Source organism: Dermacentor silvarum, chromosome 6, assembly GCF_013339745.2.
Source record: "Dermacentor silvarum isolate Dsil-2018 chromosome 6, BIME_Dsil_1.4, whole genome shotgun sequence".
Lineage (NCBI taxonomy): Eukaryota > Metazoa > Arthropoda > Arachnida > Ixodida > Ixodidae > Dermacentor > Dermacentor silvarum.
The window spans coordinates 163,476,203-163,488,509 of NC_051159.1; the positions used below are offsets into that span (position 1 = coordinate 163,476,203).

At 44.5% G+C, this 12,307-nt stretch overlaps 2 protein-coding genes across 8 annotated transcripts in view; both read right to left on the minus strand.

The window, feature by feature from the left end:
- Positions 1–5,100, minus strand: part of LOC119456324 (uncharacterized) — an 87,095-nt gene extending 81,995 nt beyond the window's left edge. For 3 of the 7 annotated variants that reach the window (XM_049669738.1, XM_049669742.1, XM_049669737.1), the window contains exons 1-2: positions 4,758–5,100; positions 4,323–4,461 (exon numbers count right to left, since the gene is read on the minus strand). In XM_049669738.1, coding sequence (XP_049525695.1) covers positions 4,323–4,456 — 134 coding nt within the window. In that variant the 5' untranslated portion in view covers positions 4,457–4,461; positions 4,758–5,100. The remainder of the gene's footprint in view (positions 1–4,322; positions 4,462–4,757) is intronic. The other 4 variants (XM_049669744.1, XM_049669741.1, XM_049669740.1 and 1 more) reach the window with 2 other exon arrangements.
- A 1,986-nt stretch (positions 5,101–7,086) lies between these two features.
- LOC125946157 (uncharacterized) lies at positions 7,087–11,862 on the minus strand. The gene is made up of 2 exons (XM_049668655.1): positions 11,490–11,862; positions 7,087–7,852 (listed from the first exon to the last, which is right to left on the minus strand). Exons 1-2 carry the CDS (start codon positions 11,841–11,843, stop codon positions 7,226–7,228), a joined length of 981 nt encoding a protein of 326 aa, XP_049524612.1. The 5' UTR covers positions 11,844–11,862; the 3' UTR covers positions 7,087–7,225.
- Positions 11,863–12,307: the final 445 nt, after the last annotated feature.

Consider the following 12,307-nt stretch of genomic DNA (forward strand, 5'->3'; position numbering starts at 1 on the left):
GTTGAAAAGTTCAAGCAAAAGCAGCAGCTGTCTTTCCTATCTGTCGCATTCAGGGTTACCAGTTTCGGTGCGTTTATCGGCTAATAACAGCAGATGTGATGCAACGAATCTGCATCTCACTATGGTCGCTATTTGGGCTTGTGTCATTAGCAAAGATTACGTATTACATTAGGGACAGGGTCGAGTAGTGAGAACTGGGCGAGCTGGAATGTGTTCATGATATGTCAGCACAACAACTAGACATGGACAAAAAAGAATAGACGATCACAGGCACTGTATATCAACTGAAGCTTTAATGCACACACGCAGACAATACAGGGCGTTTCATTTTAGCTGCACCAAATTTTTAAACATTGCCTGTGGCAGATGGCACAGTTATAATCCTTGATCTAAACTAATCGATGAGGCGGCCATTACGTCCACGAGAAATCAAAACGGCTAATTGAGTAATTAACATAATTATGCTAGTTAACTTTTTAATTAATGATATTGTTAACTTTTTAATTAATTATTTTACGCAATCTACGTGTTATAGCCGCTGAGTTCGCAAGGCATATGCACTTGGAACGAATTCTCAGGACTGAACCAGTTAATTAATTAATATATTAATTTTTAAAGTGTCCGACGAAATGTATAGGCGTTCCAGTTAACTTTTTGAGGAAAACGCTGTTTTATGCATTGAAGCACAAAGTTAACTGGAACGCCCATGTATTTTGTGGGACACTTAAAAAATCAATATCTCGAAACTGGCACAGTCCTGAGAATTCGTTTCAAGTGGATACGCTTTGCGAACTCAGCGGCTATATTTCGTAGATTGAAAGATGTGCCGTAAAGTAAATAATTAAAAAGTTAATTAGCATAATAATGTAGCTAAAATGAAACACCCTGTATATACAACACAGAAGCACCCCCCCCCCAAAAGCGGGAAAAACAAAAACTAATACCAACATCTTGTGCAACAGCACCAGAGAGTTCATGTGTGATCACATTTGCTTTAAAAAGTTAAAATTCATCCTGTGTTAGAGTGATAAAGTGACTTACGCATTCGTTCATAAGCTTATAGATGTGAAAAGCCTTGACTATCTCGCGCATTTGCTGCTCTTCTGCTATCTCCACATTTGTGTTCATCTATTTTTCGTCCCTGTCTAGCTGCACTGACGGATCACGGACAGGATGACAAAGGGAGAAACAATACACAGATGTGCTGACTTAATTTTATTTCACAAACTAATTATTGTACATGGGAAAGAAAGCAAGTACTGCACATGTAAAAAGGTAGAAAGCAAAACATCACTTGCACAGTACATGCTTTGCCATGAATAAAAAATGGTCATGGGTTTTCAAAAATAAAACTGCGAGTTAACGCAATGTGTGTATTATTTGCCTCTTTTTCTTGTGCGACGTGCTACGTAATCTGTCTTATCGGTTATTTTTGTGATGCATAGCTTTTGAGCACATACTGACAGAACAACCATTCCTTCAAATGACGTGATGCAGTGAATGTGGAAAGTTATCGCAAAAGTGATCTATGAAGAGTATGGCCTTAGGCACAATTATTTTAAATATATTCTCTCTCGAAATGCGTTTTCCAAGGAACTATGGCACAGGAGAACAGCAGGAGACGCAGCAACCAGAGTGAGGCTCCTCCTGTTTTCCACATAATACGCACCAAAACATGAAGTAATTTCAATTAAATATAATTGGCCCTTTCCTGCAAGAATTGATCTACAGAGGGCAATATGAAAAGGTGTGCAAGTGTACGGGCCATGTAGCGGGGGCGGGGCTCAGGCAGCAATGGATAATGGGCGGTCAATGACTCTCGAAAGGAACGGGCCAAGCCGTATTGGAGTTTGCATTTCAAAATGCATTCGGACAAAGAACAAGTCCTGCGGTGTATTCTCCGCTGCATTCACTAGTGTATTTCAGTGAGCTCTATACGCAGTGCGATAGTCAGGGACGGCGCCAGCGGGGGGCACGAGGGGGCCCCCCAGCAGCACCCCCAGAATTTTCACCTGCATCCCCAAGAGCACCGAAAAGCTGACCCAAGATAGGCGGTACAAGACAAAATGTCACTTTTGATGTCTTACAACTTGGAGACAGATTCAAGAGAGCAGCGCTGCTCACAAAGGACGGCCGTGTTTAAGCATAACAATTTATTATAGAAAATTTCTGATCACAAGCAATTACCCTCTCGCTTGTGATGAATAGGCTCTTGAAATACAGCGTGAACTGCCGCAATAAGATAAAAATGGTTCCAATGGTTCTAAATAGATTTAAAAATAGGCTACCCTTCGTCGTTGTTCGGTCTGCTTGCGTGAACCGGCAAGTTTGTGCCTCGGATGTAATACGCTCTTTTTCAGGTGCCTTCCGCTCAGAGGCCTCTTCGGCAGATAAGCTTCGCCCTACTGAGGTCGCACAACCGCGAGTGCTGTGTAACCTAAGGCAGCGCACGTATACCACGCGGGATATACGTGTCGTCTTTACGCGGCACATAAGCGGCAGAATACAAGCACAGCAAACAGCGTCGGCTCGAAATCATAGATGCTCACATATAGACACTGCTCGGCTACTGGGCAGATCCCAGTCACATCGCTAAGTGCATAAACTAGCGTTCCATGAACTGCACAAGCTAGGTGTTTTCGCCGTGACGATACCGGAATCGCCATCATCTTGCGAGCGCACGTTTTGCGGTCGAACTATCTCTTGCTAATAAGATATATATTCAACATGTTCTCTACATGTTTGATACTGCGCACACTAATCAACTGCACTAGTATGCCTCTATAATGATACCCCATCGTATCTCTGGGGCTGATTTCGCAGGAAAATTGTGCGGGCACGGGCGTAGGACCCAAACCTATACCGGTATCAGAACACCCGCTTCACCATCGAATAAATCCCGGCTATGTTTTGTCTTATACTGTCACAGCGCAGGCACCGACATCTGTGGTTGTGCCAAAACCTTCGAGCATTTCATCTGTCCCTATCATCGCTTTGAAAGACACTCCATAGAGTACTGTCCAAGGTGACGTCTGTGCCCTAGCTAGTGTAGTGAACAGCATTATTTGCGTTTGTGAAACCTGCTGTAGTGTATGGCCAAAACTGACAGACTGACTGACATGCTTACTACGTCCTCTATTTTTGCAGTTCTCTCCTCTCTTCTAGTTGCTTTTGTCATTTATTTCCCGTATATCTCCTTGTTATTATTTTCTTATTTCCGGTGTTTAGAATCCCCAGCCGGCGCCACAAGGGTGCCTAATTTTTTTTTGTGTGTTCTAGCGCGTCTTTACCAAAGTTGGAATTGATATGCACATTGCTTAGTGGTGTTCTCTCTCCTGCTGTGAAATTGCTCTTTTGAAGCTGTATTGTGATCTAGTTAACGGATGTTATTTTGTTGCTGCTGGGTACCTGTTTTTTTCATTACTTAATACTGTTTTTTTATGTGTATGCTGTACAATGTACTATATAAATTTTCATTTTCTTAGCAAGAGCACTGCTGTGCAAATGTGCCCAATTTTTAATTTATATCTTACTCCGTTGCTGGAATAGCTTATTCAGACTGATGTATTTAGAACGCCTTCAGCCCATTCAAGCTGTTGTTAAATGATTTTAGGCATCGAGAAATTTGTATCCGTATCGCAACCCTGTTGTGCTCTCGGACGAGTGTGTTGAACATACATAAATAAATGTTCGCTTTTTTTCACGTGCTTTCATTATTAAATGACGCACAGAAAGCACGCCGAAGAAGTACAAAGTTCAAATAGTTCAATTTTTTTTAAATATAAGAAAATAAGAAACACGTTTAGAAATAGTGGGAGAAATTGTAATGCACAGAAGCGTTGGGCTGAGCAATGATTGACATCTTTTGAACACGCACAGCCTGGATATCTATTACGTTGAACTTAGAAGAACACTATGTTTATTCGAGTCTTGAGCGAATGAAGGAAGCGTAGGTGCCATGTAACAAGATTTATCTCGGACTTCCGATTGATTGATTTGAACATTTATAAAATAAGAGGAAAGTGGAAGGGAGTTAAACATAGTGAAAACACAACGCATAAGCTGTCCGCTATACTCACGAAGGCCAACGCCCCCAATAATAAAAAAAAAAAAAATACTGGCGCCGCCCCTGGCGATAGTTAATAGAGATGAAATGTGAAAGACTGGAAAAAGGTTTATCGAATGCAAGACCAATCACTCGCGCTCACACAATCATGTCCGGCCGGCAGCAGATGGTAGTACGTCGCATTGGCTGCCCTAACACAATCATACGTTACGAGAAAAACTACACGCCTTCGAAGGCCCCGCCGCTATATACTCACGAAGGCAGGTTGCCGGAAGCACCGCTTGAGGAGCCAAACGAAAGCTTGGGCTTGAGTTTCTTCCTCCTTTCACGCTTTGCAGCGACAGTTGACATGACGTCCTGCATCCGCCATTGTAGCACAGACTCAACCATGGATGCTGTCAACCATACCGTCAACTCAGCATAACGAAACAATAAGCGAAAATCACATTTTCTCGTCTGAGGCAGTTATCTAGCAAATGTTCGCATTAAAGGCTCCCCTTAGCAACAAACAAAGCAACGTTAAATCACAGGGCCGAGCCCAGAGCAGTCAGTTACAGGCAATACAGCGAAGACTTTTTTTTTAGTTTTTGAATGCGCCGCGGTTGAAGCAACGTTTCATGACGTGTCGAAAGGCGAACGAGTGCCCGGGGCGAGTAGCTGTAGCCCCTGAATGAATGGAGAAATGGCTCACCTCAGCTTCTTCGGTCTCTGAAGGAAGAATGGAAGCTTCCAGACTATTCCACAAGACAACCGGGTTCCAAATGCGAATGTCGAACGAGGCTCGCGCACTGGCTCGCGCTCGAGAGGCCCGAGACACTCGCGCTCACGTACTCACGTACCACGCGCCCTCACGTGCAACCACCGGCCAATCACAAGATGTCAAGCGGCAAATCGCGATAAGCGAGCTCGATGCGTTTTCTTTTCTTTTTTCCGAACACCGTTTCATTTCAAAATTCCAACGAATAGCAAGGGCACGCTAGGCCCATTTAAAGCAAGAAAAATCTTAACGGGTGTTCACGGACCTCGCTAGCCTGAGCCGCCTAAGCTAGCCTAAATACAAATGTCTCGCAATGAGTTAAAACACAGTTTCGGTTTCACTTTTGTAAAACCGAAACTGATGGCAAGCGACTTGTGGCTAACGTTTCTCGACAAATCTTCAAAGTGGTGCGCATAAACCACTTATCTCCACAGATAAATGGCAGAGACCACTTTGAGTGACTTGCATTTGCATCTGGCATGCTCTAACGTCTCTGTTAGACGTTAGCTCTGTAAAATTACTTCTTTACAAATCGTTAGTTCGTACTAAACTGGAATATGCTGAATCTGTCTGGGACCCCAGTCAAGAGACGCTCATCTATCAACTTGAATCTGTCCGGAACCGGGCCGGCTCGCTTCATTCTTTCCAATTACCACCGTGACTCCAGCGTCACTACTACGAAAACAAGCTTATCGTTACCACTGCTATCACAACGCAGGAAAATATTCCGTCTTTGCCTATTCCATAAGATATATCATGACAACCCCATATTTAAGAATAAATTGATAACCCCCTCGTGTTACGTTTCAGCCCACATCGACCATCGTCATAAGGTTGGTATTCCTTCATGCCACACCAACCATTTAAATGGTCCCCAATTCATCCCCAGCACGTCAGCAAGTTGGAATCCTCTTCCCCGATCCGTCGTCGAAATATCTGATAACGCTGAGTTCAAAGCTGCTTTAACAAACCTTCTTGCAAATCATGGTGGGGTCTCAGGGTGGCCCCTGTTGGGGGCGACTCCCTCGGCCCAAGTGACGATTTTCAGTTGTTCCCTGAGATCGGCGGCAGTCCTAAGTAAGGTCTCCCAGGTAAGTTATTTGGAGGGGGCTGGCAAGAGCGTATTTGGGGGAGGAAAACCCCTACATCCCCAAAGAATTTGGTGATTTGCAATAAAGATGTTGTAACCACCACCTTAAGAAACATTCTGTTGTCATAAACATAATTGTAGCATTGTCAGCTTTTTTTATTTTTTCTTAGCAATTTTTTTTTACCACACCAATCTTTTTAAAACGGGTGTTCTGTGTTTTGTAGGCACGTATTACTACTTCGAGCGTCATGTATTTCGTTTTATTTCTTTGTTGCAAAATATTTAATAAATATTCATAATGTCAGTATTAATAAATGAATGAAATGAATGAATGACTTTATTTATGCTTTGTTTGTTCAGCTGGTTTTCTCACTGTGCGCTATATTATTGTTAATCTGCTATATTGTATTGATGTAACTTTATTTTTTTTTCCTTTTCCCCCATGAACCTCAATTATGCTAAGTTTTATATAAATTTACTGCTGTTTCTTGTTTTCCACTTCTTCGAATGTAACCCACTACCCTCTGTAATGCCCTCGGGCCCTGAGGGTACTGAAATAAATAAAAAGGTTGTAATAATTAAAAAAAGAAATAATAAAAATTATGGTTGATCCCTCTTTCATAGGAATTGGTAGAACACGAAAGTGAATAGTAAAAACCAGTCAAAAGACGAAGGACAGAGAAGAGACGCGGCACACGACGACTGGACACACGCCACTGGACACCCGCCGACTGGCGTGGACACACGCCAGCCGTCGTGTGTGCCACGTCTCTTCTCTGTCCTTCGTCTTTTGACTGGTTTTTACTATTCAGTATGTACCAACTGACCCAGACTGCTACTCTACTGCAATACGAAAGTGAAACGTGTCTTCACAGAAGCCGTTGCATGTTTGCTTCATGAACTCACAGTACGCTGCAGCGAAATTCGCACGACTTGCGGGACGGCAACCATGTTACGCGTACATGTTTGCTTCTCGCGCGGCGTCCTGTTGGCGAGCTGCGTTGAAACGCGCCAGGTTTCTGCGAGGTTTCTCTAATTATAATTTAGTTAACTTGCTGGCTTCGGCAGCTGTCGGTGGAAATAAGTGGCTCGGGAATCCACAATACACGGTGTTGCAACTCCTATAGTAACCTATTTATTCAAACCGTTTGTGCGATAATCAATGCGCAGTTCAACACACATGAACGCTCTCTCAAAACCACTCGACGAAAGTATGCTTAGGGCGATGAAAGTTAATTGGGATTAGCAATGTTAAATAAGCACAAATGAACAAGTTAAAAATGTTAAGTACATAAATAGGTCTACCTAATATCTAAGCCTTCTTTCCTCGAGCAGAGGGCAGGCACCGGAATGCGTCCTTGAAGGCGAGCAACGGCATGGCGACGTCATTACAGCGGCGCGCGGCACGGACCCTCTTCTCGGAAGCCTCTTCGCCTGTACTCGTACAGTGTGTGTGGCACATTGCTACGAAGAAGAGGCGCTGGTCGTCGGGAGTGGACGCGCCCAGCAAGCGCAGGGCCGACAGCGCTACGATGAGCGCATAGCGGTCTCGCCGAGAGGTTGGGGAGGAGTGATACTCGTCCAGCAGTCGCCGTGCGGCCAGCTCTCCGAGGCCGGCAAAGTTCACGGCCACCGGCAGGTCTTCGTGAAAGAACGGAAAGAGCCACGAGTAGGGCTCGAGCATCAGCGCTGCCGTTGAGTCTCGTCGTTCTTGAGCGTGGGCCTCGCTCAGAGCTATCCAGCTGGAGAAGGCGGTGGTTCCTTGGGCCACCTGAAGCAGCGCGGGAGAGTCGGTCGACGCGTTATTGAAGAGCACCGCTGGACCAGGTAGCGCAGGCCTGGCGCGCTGCAGTACGCTCCTCACGGCGTCGATGACTCCGCCGTCGTGGTGCGGCATGATCAGGAGGTCGCGCCAGGCGGCACCTACCAAGTGCTGCACCTGGTATAATGCGTGAAAGACAAAATTCGGTGGAGGAGGAAGTAGTTGTCCCTCTGACTAACAGTAAAGACCAACGATATATTAAATGCGAAGCATTTCTTGGCGAACATTTGTTAGTTTGACAGTATCTATCTATCTATCTATCTATCTATCTATCTATCTATCTATCTATCTATCTATCTATCTATCTATCTATCTATCTATCTATCTATCTATCTATCTATCTATCTAGACGCCTACGTCTTGGTGCTCTCATGGTCGTTTCGTTAACTTGGTATTTACCAAAATTGGCATAGTATCACAAGAGTGTATGGCGAACATAAATGATAGGTCATGACAAGAATATCATGACATGTGTGTCATGTAGGTCATGAAACAGCTGGCTACGTCTCGGTGCTCTCATGGTCGTTTCGTTTACTTGGTGGGTATCAAAATTGGCATAGTATGACAACAGCGCATGAAGCACATAAGCGATAAGTCATGACATGCGTGTCATGTAGGTCATGAAACAGCCGCCAAAAATGACATTGACCCAGCGAAAATACATTAACACTCAAAAACCACTGAAATGGATTCGCAAGTGGGTACTAAGGGAAGGAAACCCTAAAGGATGATCGTAGAAGTCATAGTCATGAGCATGACTCAGCAAAAATGACAATGAATCAGCAAAAAAAAAAGATTAACACTCAGGGTTCTGACGTGGGTACTAATTAAGTGATGGAAACACTAAAGGATGGTGGTAGAAGCCATAGTCATGACCATGACTCGGAAAAAGTGACAATGACTCAACGAAAAAAGATTAACACAAAAACAATGGAATGGGCTCGGATGTGGTACTGAAGGAAAAGGCTAAAGGTTGATGGTCGAAGGCATAGGCATGACCATGATTAAGGCTTTTGCCGTAAGGTCTCTTAGGTGTAACTAAAGGGACTCCTGAGGACTCATGAGATGAATGTCATGACATGCGTGTCATGTAGGTCATGAAACAACCGCCTACATCTTGGTGCTCTCGTGGTCGTTTCGTTAACTTGGTAGGCTATCCGCACACTGCTTCGCATAACATCGATTCCCACAGGGCGTGGGATCTGCCGACTTTTTTTTTTAACGCAAAAGCCTTAGATCTCTATGTTTCAAGGTCGCTGTGAGGTACAGAATAAGTGAGCGAGCTCGCCTCGCGCTTGGCTCGCGCTCGTGCCACTGCTCGCGCGTTCGTCGTCTTCTTCCACATCTGGCTCTGACGCCGCGCATCATAAAATAAAGGGGAAGCGGAATGCAGCAATAATGCAACATAGACGACTTCGGGGCTACAGTAAATATGAGGCGGTGTGTGGAATATGGAAATGAGTAATGGGGCCAGCGCTAAAGTTTGCAAATACAATTCTGTGCTAGCGTTCCCATACTGCCCCTCGCGCTCAACGCCGGAGGGCGTAGAGGGAAAGGTCAACTGCGGCGCTGGGGAGGAGGAAGGAAATGTCAACGGCGGCGCCCGTAGGACGTTCTGGAAACGGCGGCAGAAAGCGGCAGTACGCTCGCAGCGTACTCGCGCGCCTTGTGTACACCGCTGCGTGGGCTCAGAGCTTCATTCCACATCGCTATAGGTCCAACTAGGTTTTCGCCTTCACATTCTTATAAAGTTCTAAGCATCCCTCGTATTTTTTTGTACTGCAATACCGGCATTGATTCTACAGTCTCATCTCCGGTCGAATTAAGCGATTAACTATTTGTTTAACCTGAAAATGGAAACCCGACGTATGTTAGCAAAATCTATGCTATCTGTTTCATTCGGTTCAGTTGTACCAAAATGCTACAACTGCTGGAATTACCTGCCTTAGCCCAACGCTGAAAACGGGGAGACTGAAGTTTCCTTTCTGCCTGTCTGTGAGTCACATGAATATAGATAGCGCACTATATCTTGCTCCGTGGGAAAATAAGAGCCTCAGGTTATTATTTATTTATTTATTTATTTATTTATTTATTTATTTATTTATTTATTTATTTATTTATTTATTTATTTATTTATTTATTTATTTATTTATTTATTTATTTATTTAATACTGCAAACCTTGTACAGGTCCAAGCAGGGTGAGTAAAAACGTAAACAAGGCAAATACAACAGAGTTAATAACGTTTCAAAAACATCAAATTGAGGCGAAAGGCAATAAAGAATCATTCCAATCAGTTACAGTGCAAGGAAAAAATGAAAACTTGAATAAATCTGTTCGTGCAAAATAGGGCGTCAGCGAAGTAGGATGATGGTGGCGAGTGTGCCTTGATGTAGAAGATGATCGATAGGGTGATGGATTGATTGCTAGGTGCCGATTCCACAGCAAGAAAAGAAATTGTAAACGTAAAGCTTTCCTTCTTTGTTCGAGACATTGAATTCCATTAGCCTGAATTATTTCAGAGGGTGAGTCATACGGGGAAAATTTCGAGTAAATAAACCGTACAGCCTTCCTCTGTACCTTTTCGAGGCGGGAAATATTGTGTTTAGTAAAGGGGTCCCAAACCACTCATGCATATTGAAGTTTAGGTCTAATTATACAATGATTATATATGTTTTATATATTGCATGTGCTCCTATTAATGGATGGAATTGCTTATATGTATACAATCGTAAATTATATCATTCTAATCCAAAAATATTGAAATTTTTGTGGAATTATGAAAACAACAGGTATGCCTCAAAATAATGTGTGAATTTTTGTTGGCTACCATCCATGCTGTCTCTATCTGCTAAGTCCTGCGTACTGTACTCGCAATGATAGGGGTGTATATGTTATCTTTTAAAATGTTCGTTTATATATTTCATCATACGGCAACCTTTGTATTCATTTTTTAACTTTGATTGCGTTGAATTATTTATTGCGTGCGAAACGTATATTATTGTAGGTTTAAAGTAAATTGTTATGTCGCATCAAGGCTACTTTATCTTGTAAGAAAGCTTACAACAGCCTACTATACCATGCAGTATACTTCACACATATCAGAACGGTGTGGTTAATTGTCATCCTGTTGAAACCTTTCCTTAACGCCATTTACGAGTTTAAAGATACCCGTCTTATATATAGATGCAATAAAACATCTTGTATTGGGTGCTTGAAGTGTTACAATACATTCTTTAAAGAATGTGCACTACTTCGGGATTCTCTCGCTCCAAACAATAACCGTCACCTATCTTGAGTGTATTTCCTTTCTTTAACGCTGCGCGCCCGGGACTTCCTGATCACTAACGGCATACGCGTTATCAGCATGACATAGCATTCTTGACAGGAAAGTAACGAGCGCAGAGTTTTCAAGAAAAGAAACGCAAAGCAAGACAAATGACAATTATTGTTTTGGGGACAAGATGTTCCCAGAAGGGTGTAAACTTTTTTTTTTTTTTAGAGTGTAAGTGCAAATATTCACAACACCCGGTCATGTAACACCTTAAATGTTTCACTGTATACTTTATCACACCCACGGTGTAAGAAAAATACCGTGATCACACGTCGTTTTGCTTTCGCCTCTCCGAATCGAATCGAAATTCAGTCATGTGTGTAGCTATACACATGTATGCATTTCCGTCTATGAATAAATATTTCGTACGAGCACATATGGTGCCTAAATTTGCGTTGCATATCGGTTTAAGTACACGTACTTGCGACAAGCAGCGACGCGTCCGCTGGCCCTCAGGAGGGTCAGGCGGTGCCTCTAACCGAGGGTCCACCATCCAGCCGAGCAATTCGACAACACGGAGACCCACGCTGAGCGCCAAACGAGTCTCCGTCTCCGTATCCAGCCCAGCGAGGTACACACTGGTATTGATCACGTCGCGGTCGCGCAGTCTAACAGCGTCGTGCCTTCCCAGAGCAATTCCAGGTGGGAGGACCAGAATTCTGTTGAACAGTTTGAGCCAAGCGTCCGTCGTATTTCCCAGCGGCACAAGGAGAGACAGGTTTGTCACCGACGTCTTTATGAGCTTTTGCGACTGGAGGTCCACCGCGGCGCCCATGAGAGTGGTGACCAAGTTGTCCATCGCATTGATCATGGTGGTCACGCTCAAGCTCACGTTGCCACCTGGTGCTCCGCCGAACAACGTCAGAGCCCTCGTCACCCATAGCTCGTAGCCGGACCCTCGCCTAGCCCGTCGCGCTTTGATCCACCCGACGAGGCTCGGACTCTGTCGCAACTCGACAGCGGGCTTCTCGCCTACAATGACGTCCAGCTGGAACCACAGGTGCAGGTTCCAGTTCGCCGACAGGTCCGCAAGCACGTCCAGCAGAGGGAGCGTCGGGTCCCGCGGCCAAGGCAGGCCGCGCGCCTCCAGAAACTGGCGCAAGAGCTCGAGGTCGCCGTCAGCACCAGGGTCGCGGCGCAAGCAAGCGCGCACAAGCGCACCGACGTGGCCGCTTTCACGGGCAGAGAGCGCCGAGGCGAGCGCCTGAGCTTGAGCGCCGAGCTCGGCTCTGGAGCGCA

Bases quoted from the DNA above. Each gene is read 5' to 3' on its own strand.
- LOC125946157 (XM_049668655.1), bottom strand. From the start codon at position 11,843: ATGGGCGCCGCGGTGGACCTCCAGTCGCAAAAGCTCATAAAGACGTCG. The intron at 7,853-11,489 runs GTACGTGTACTT...GCATTATACCAG, and splicing joins CGCGTCGCTGCTTGTCGCAA to GTGCAGCACTTGGTAGGTGC.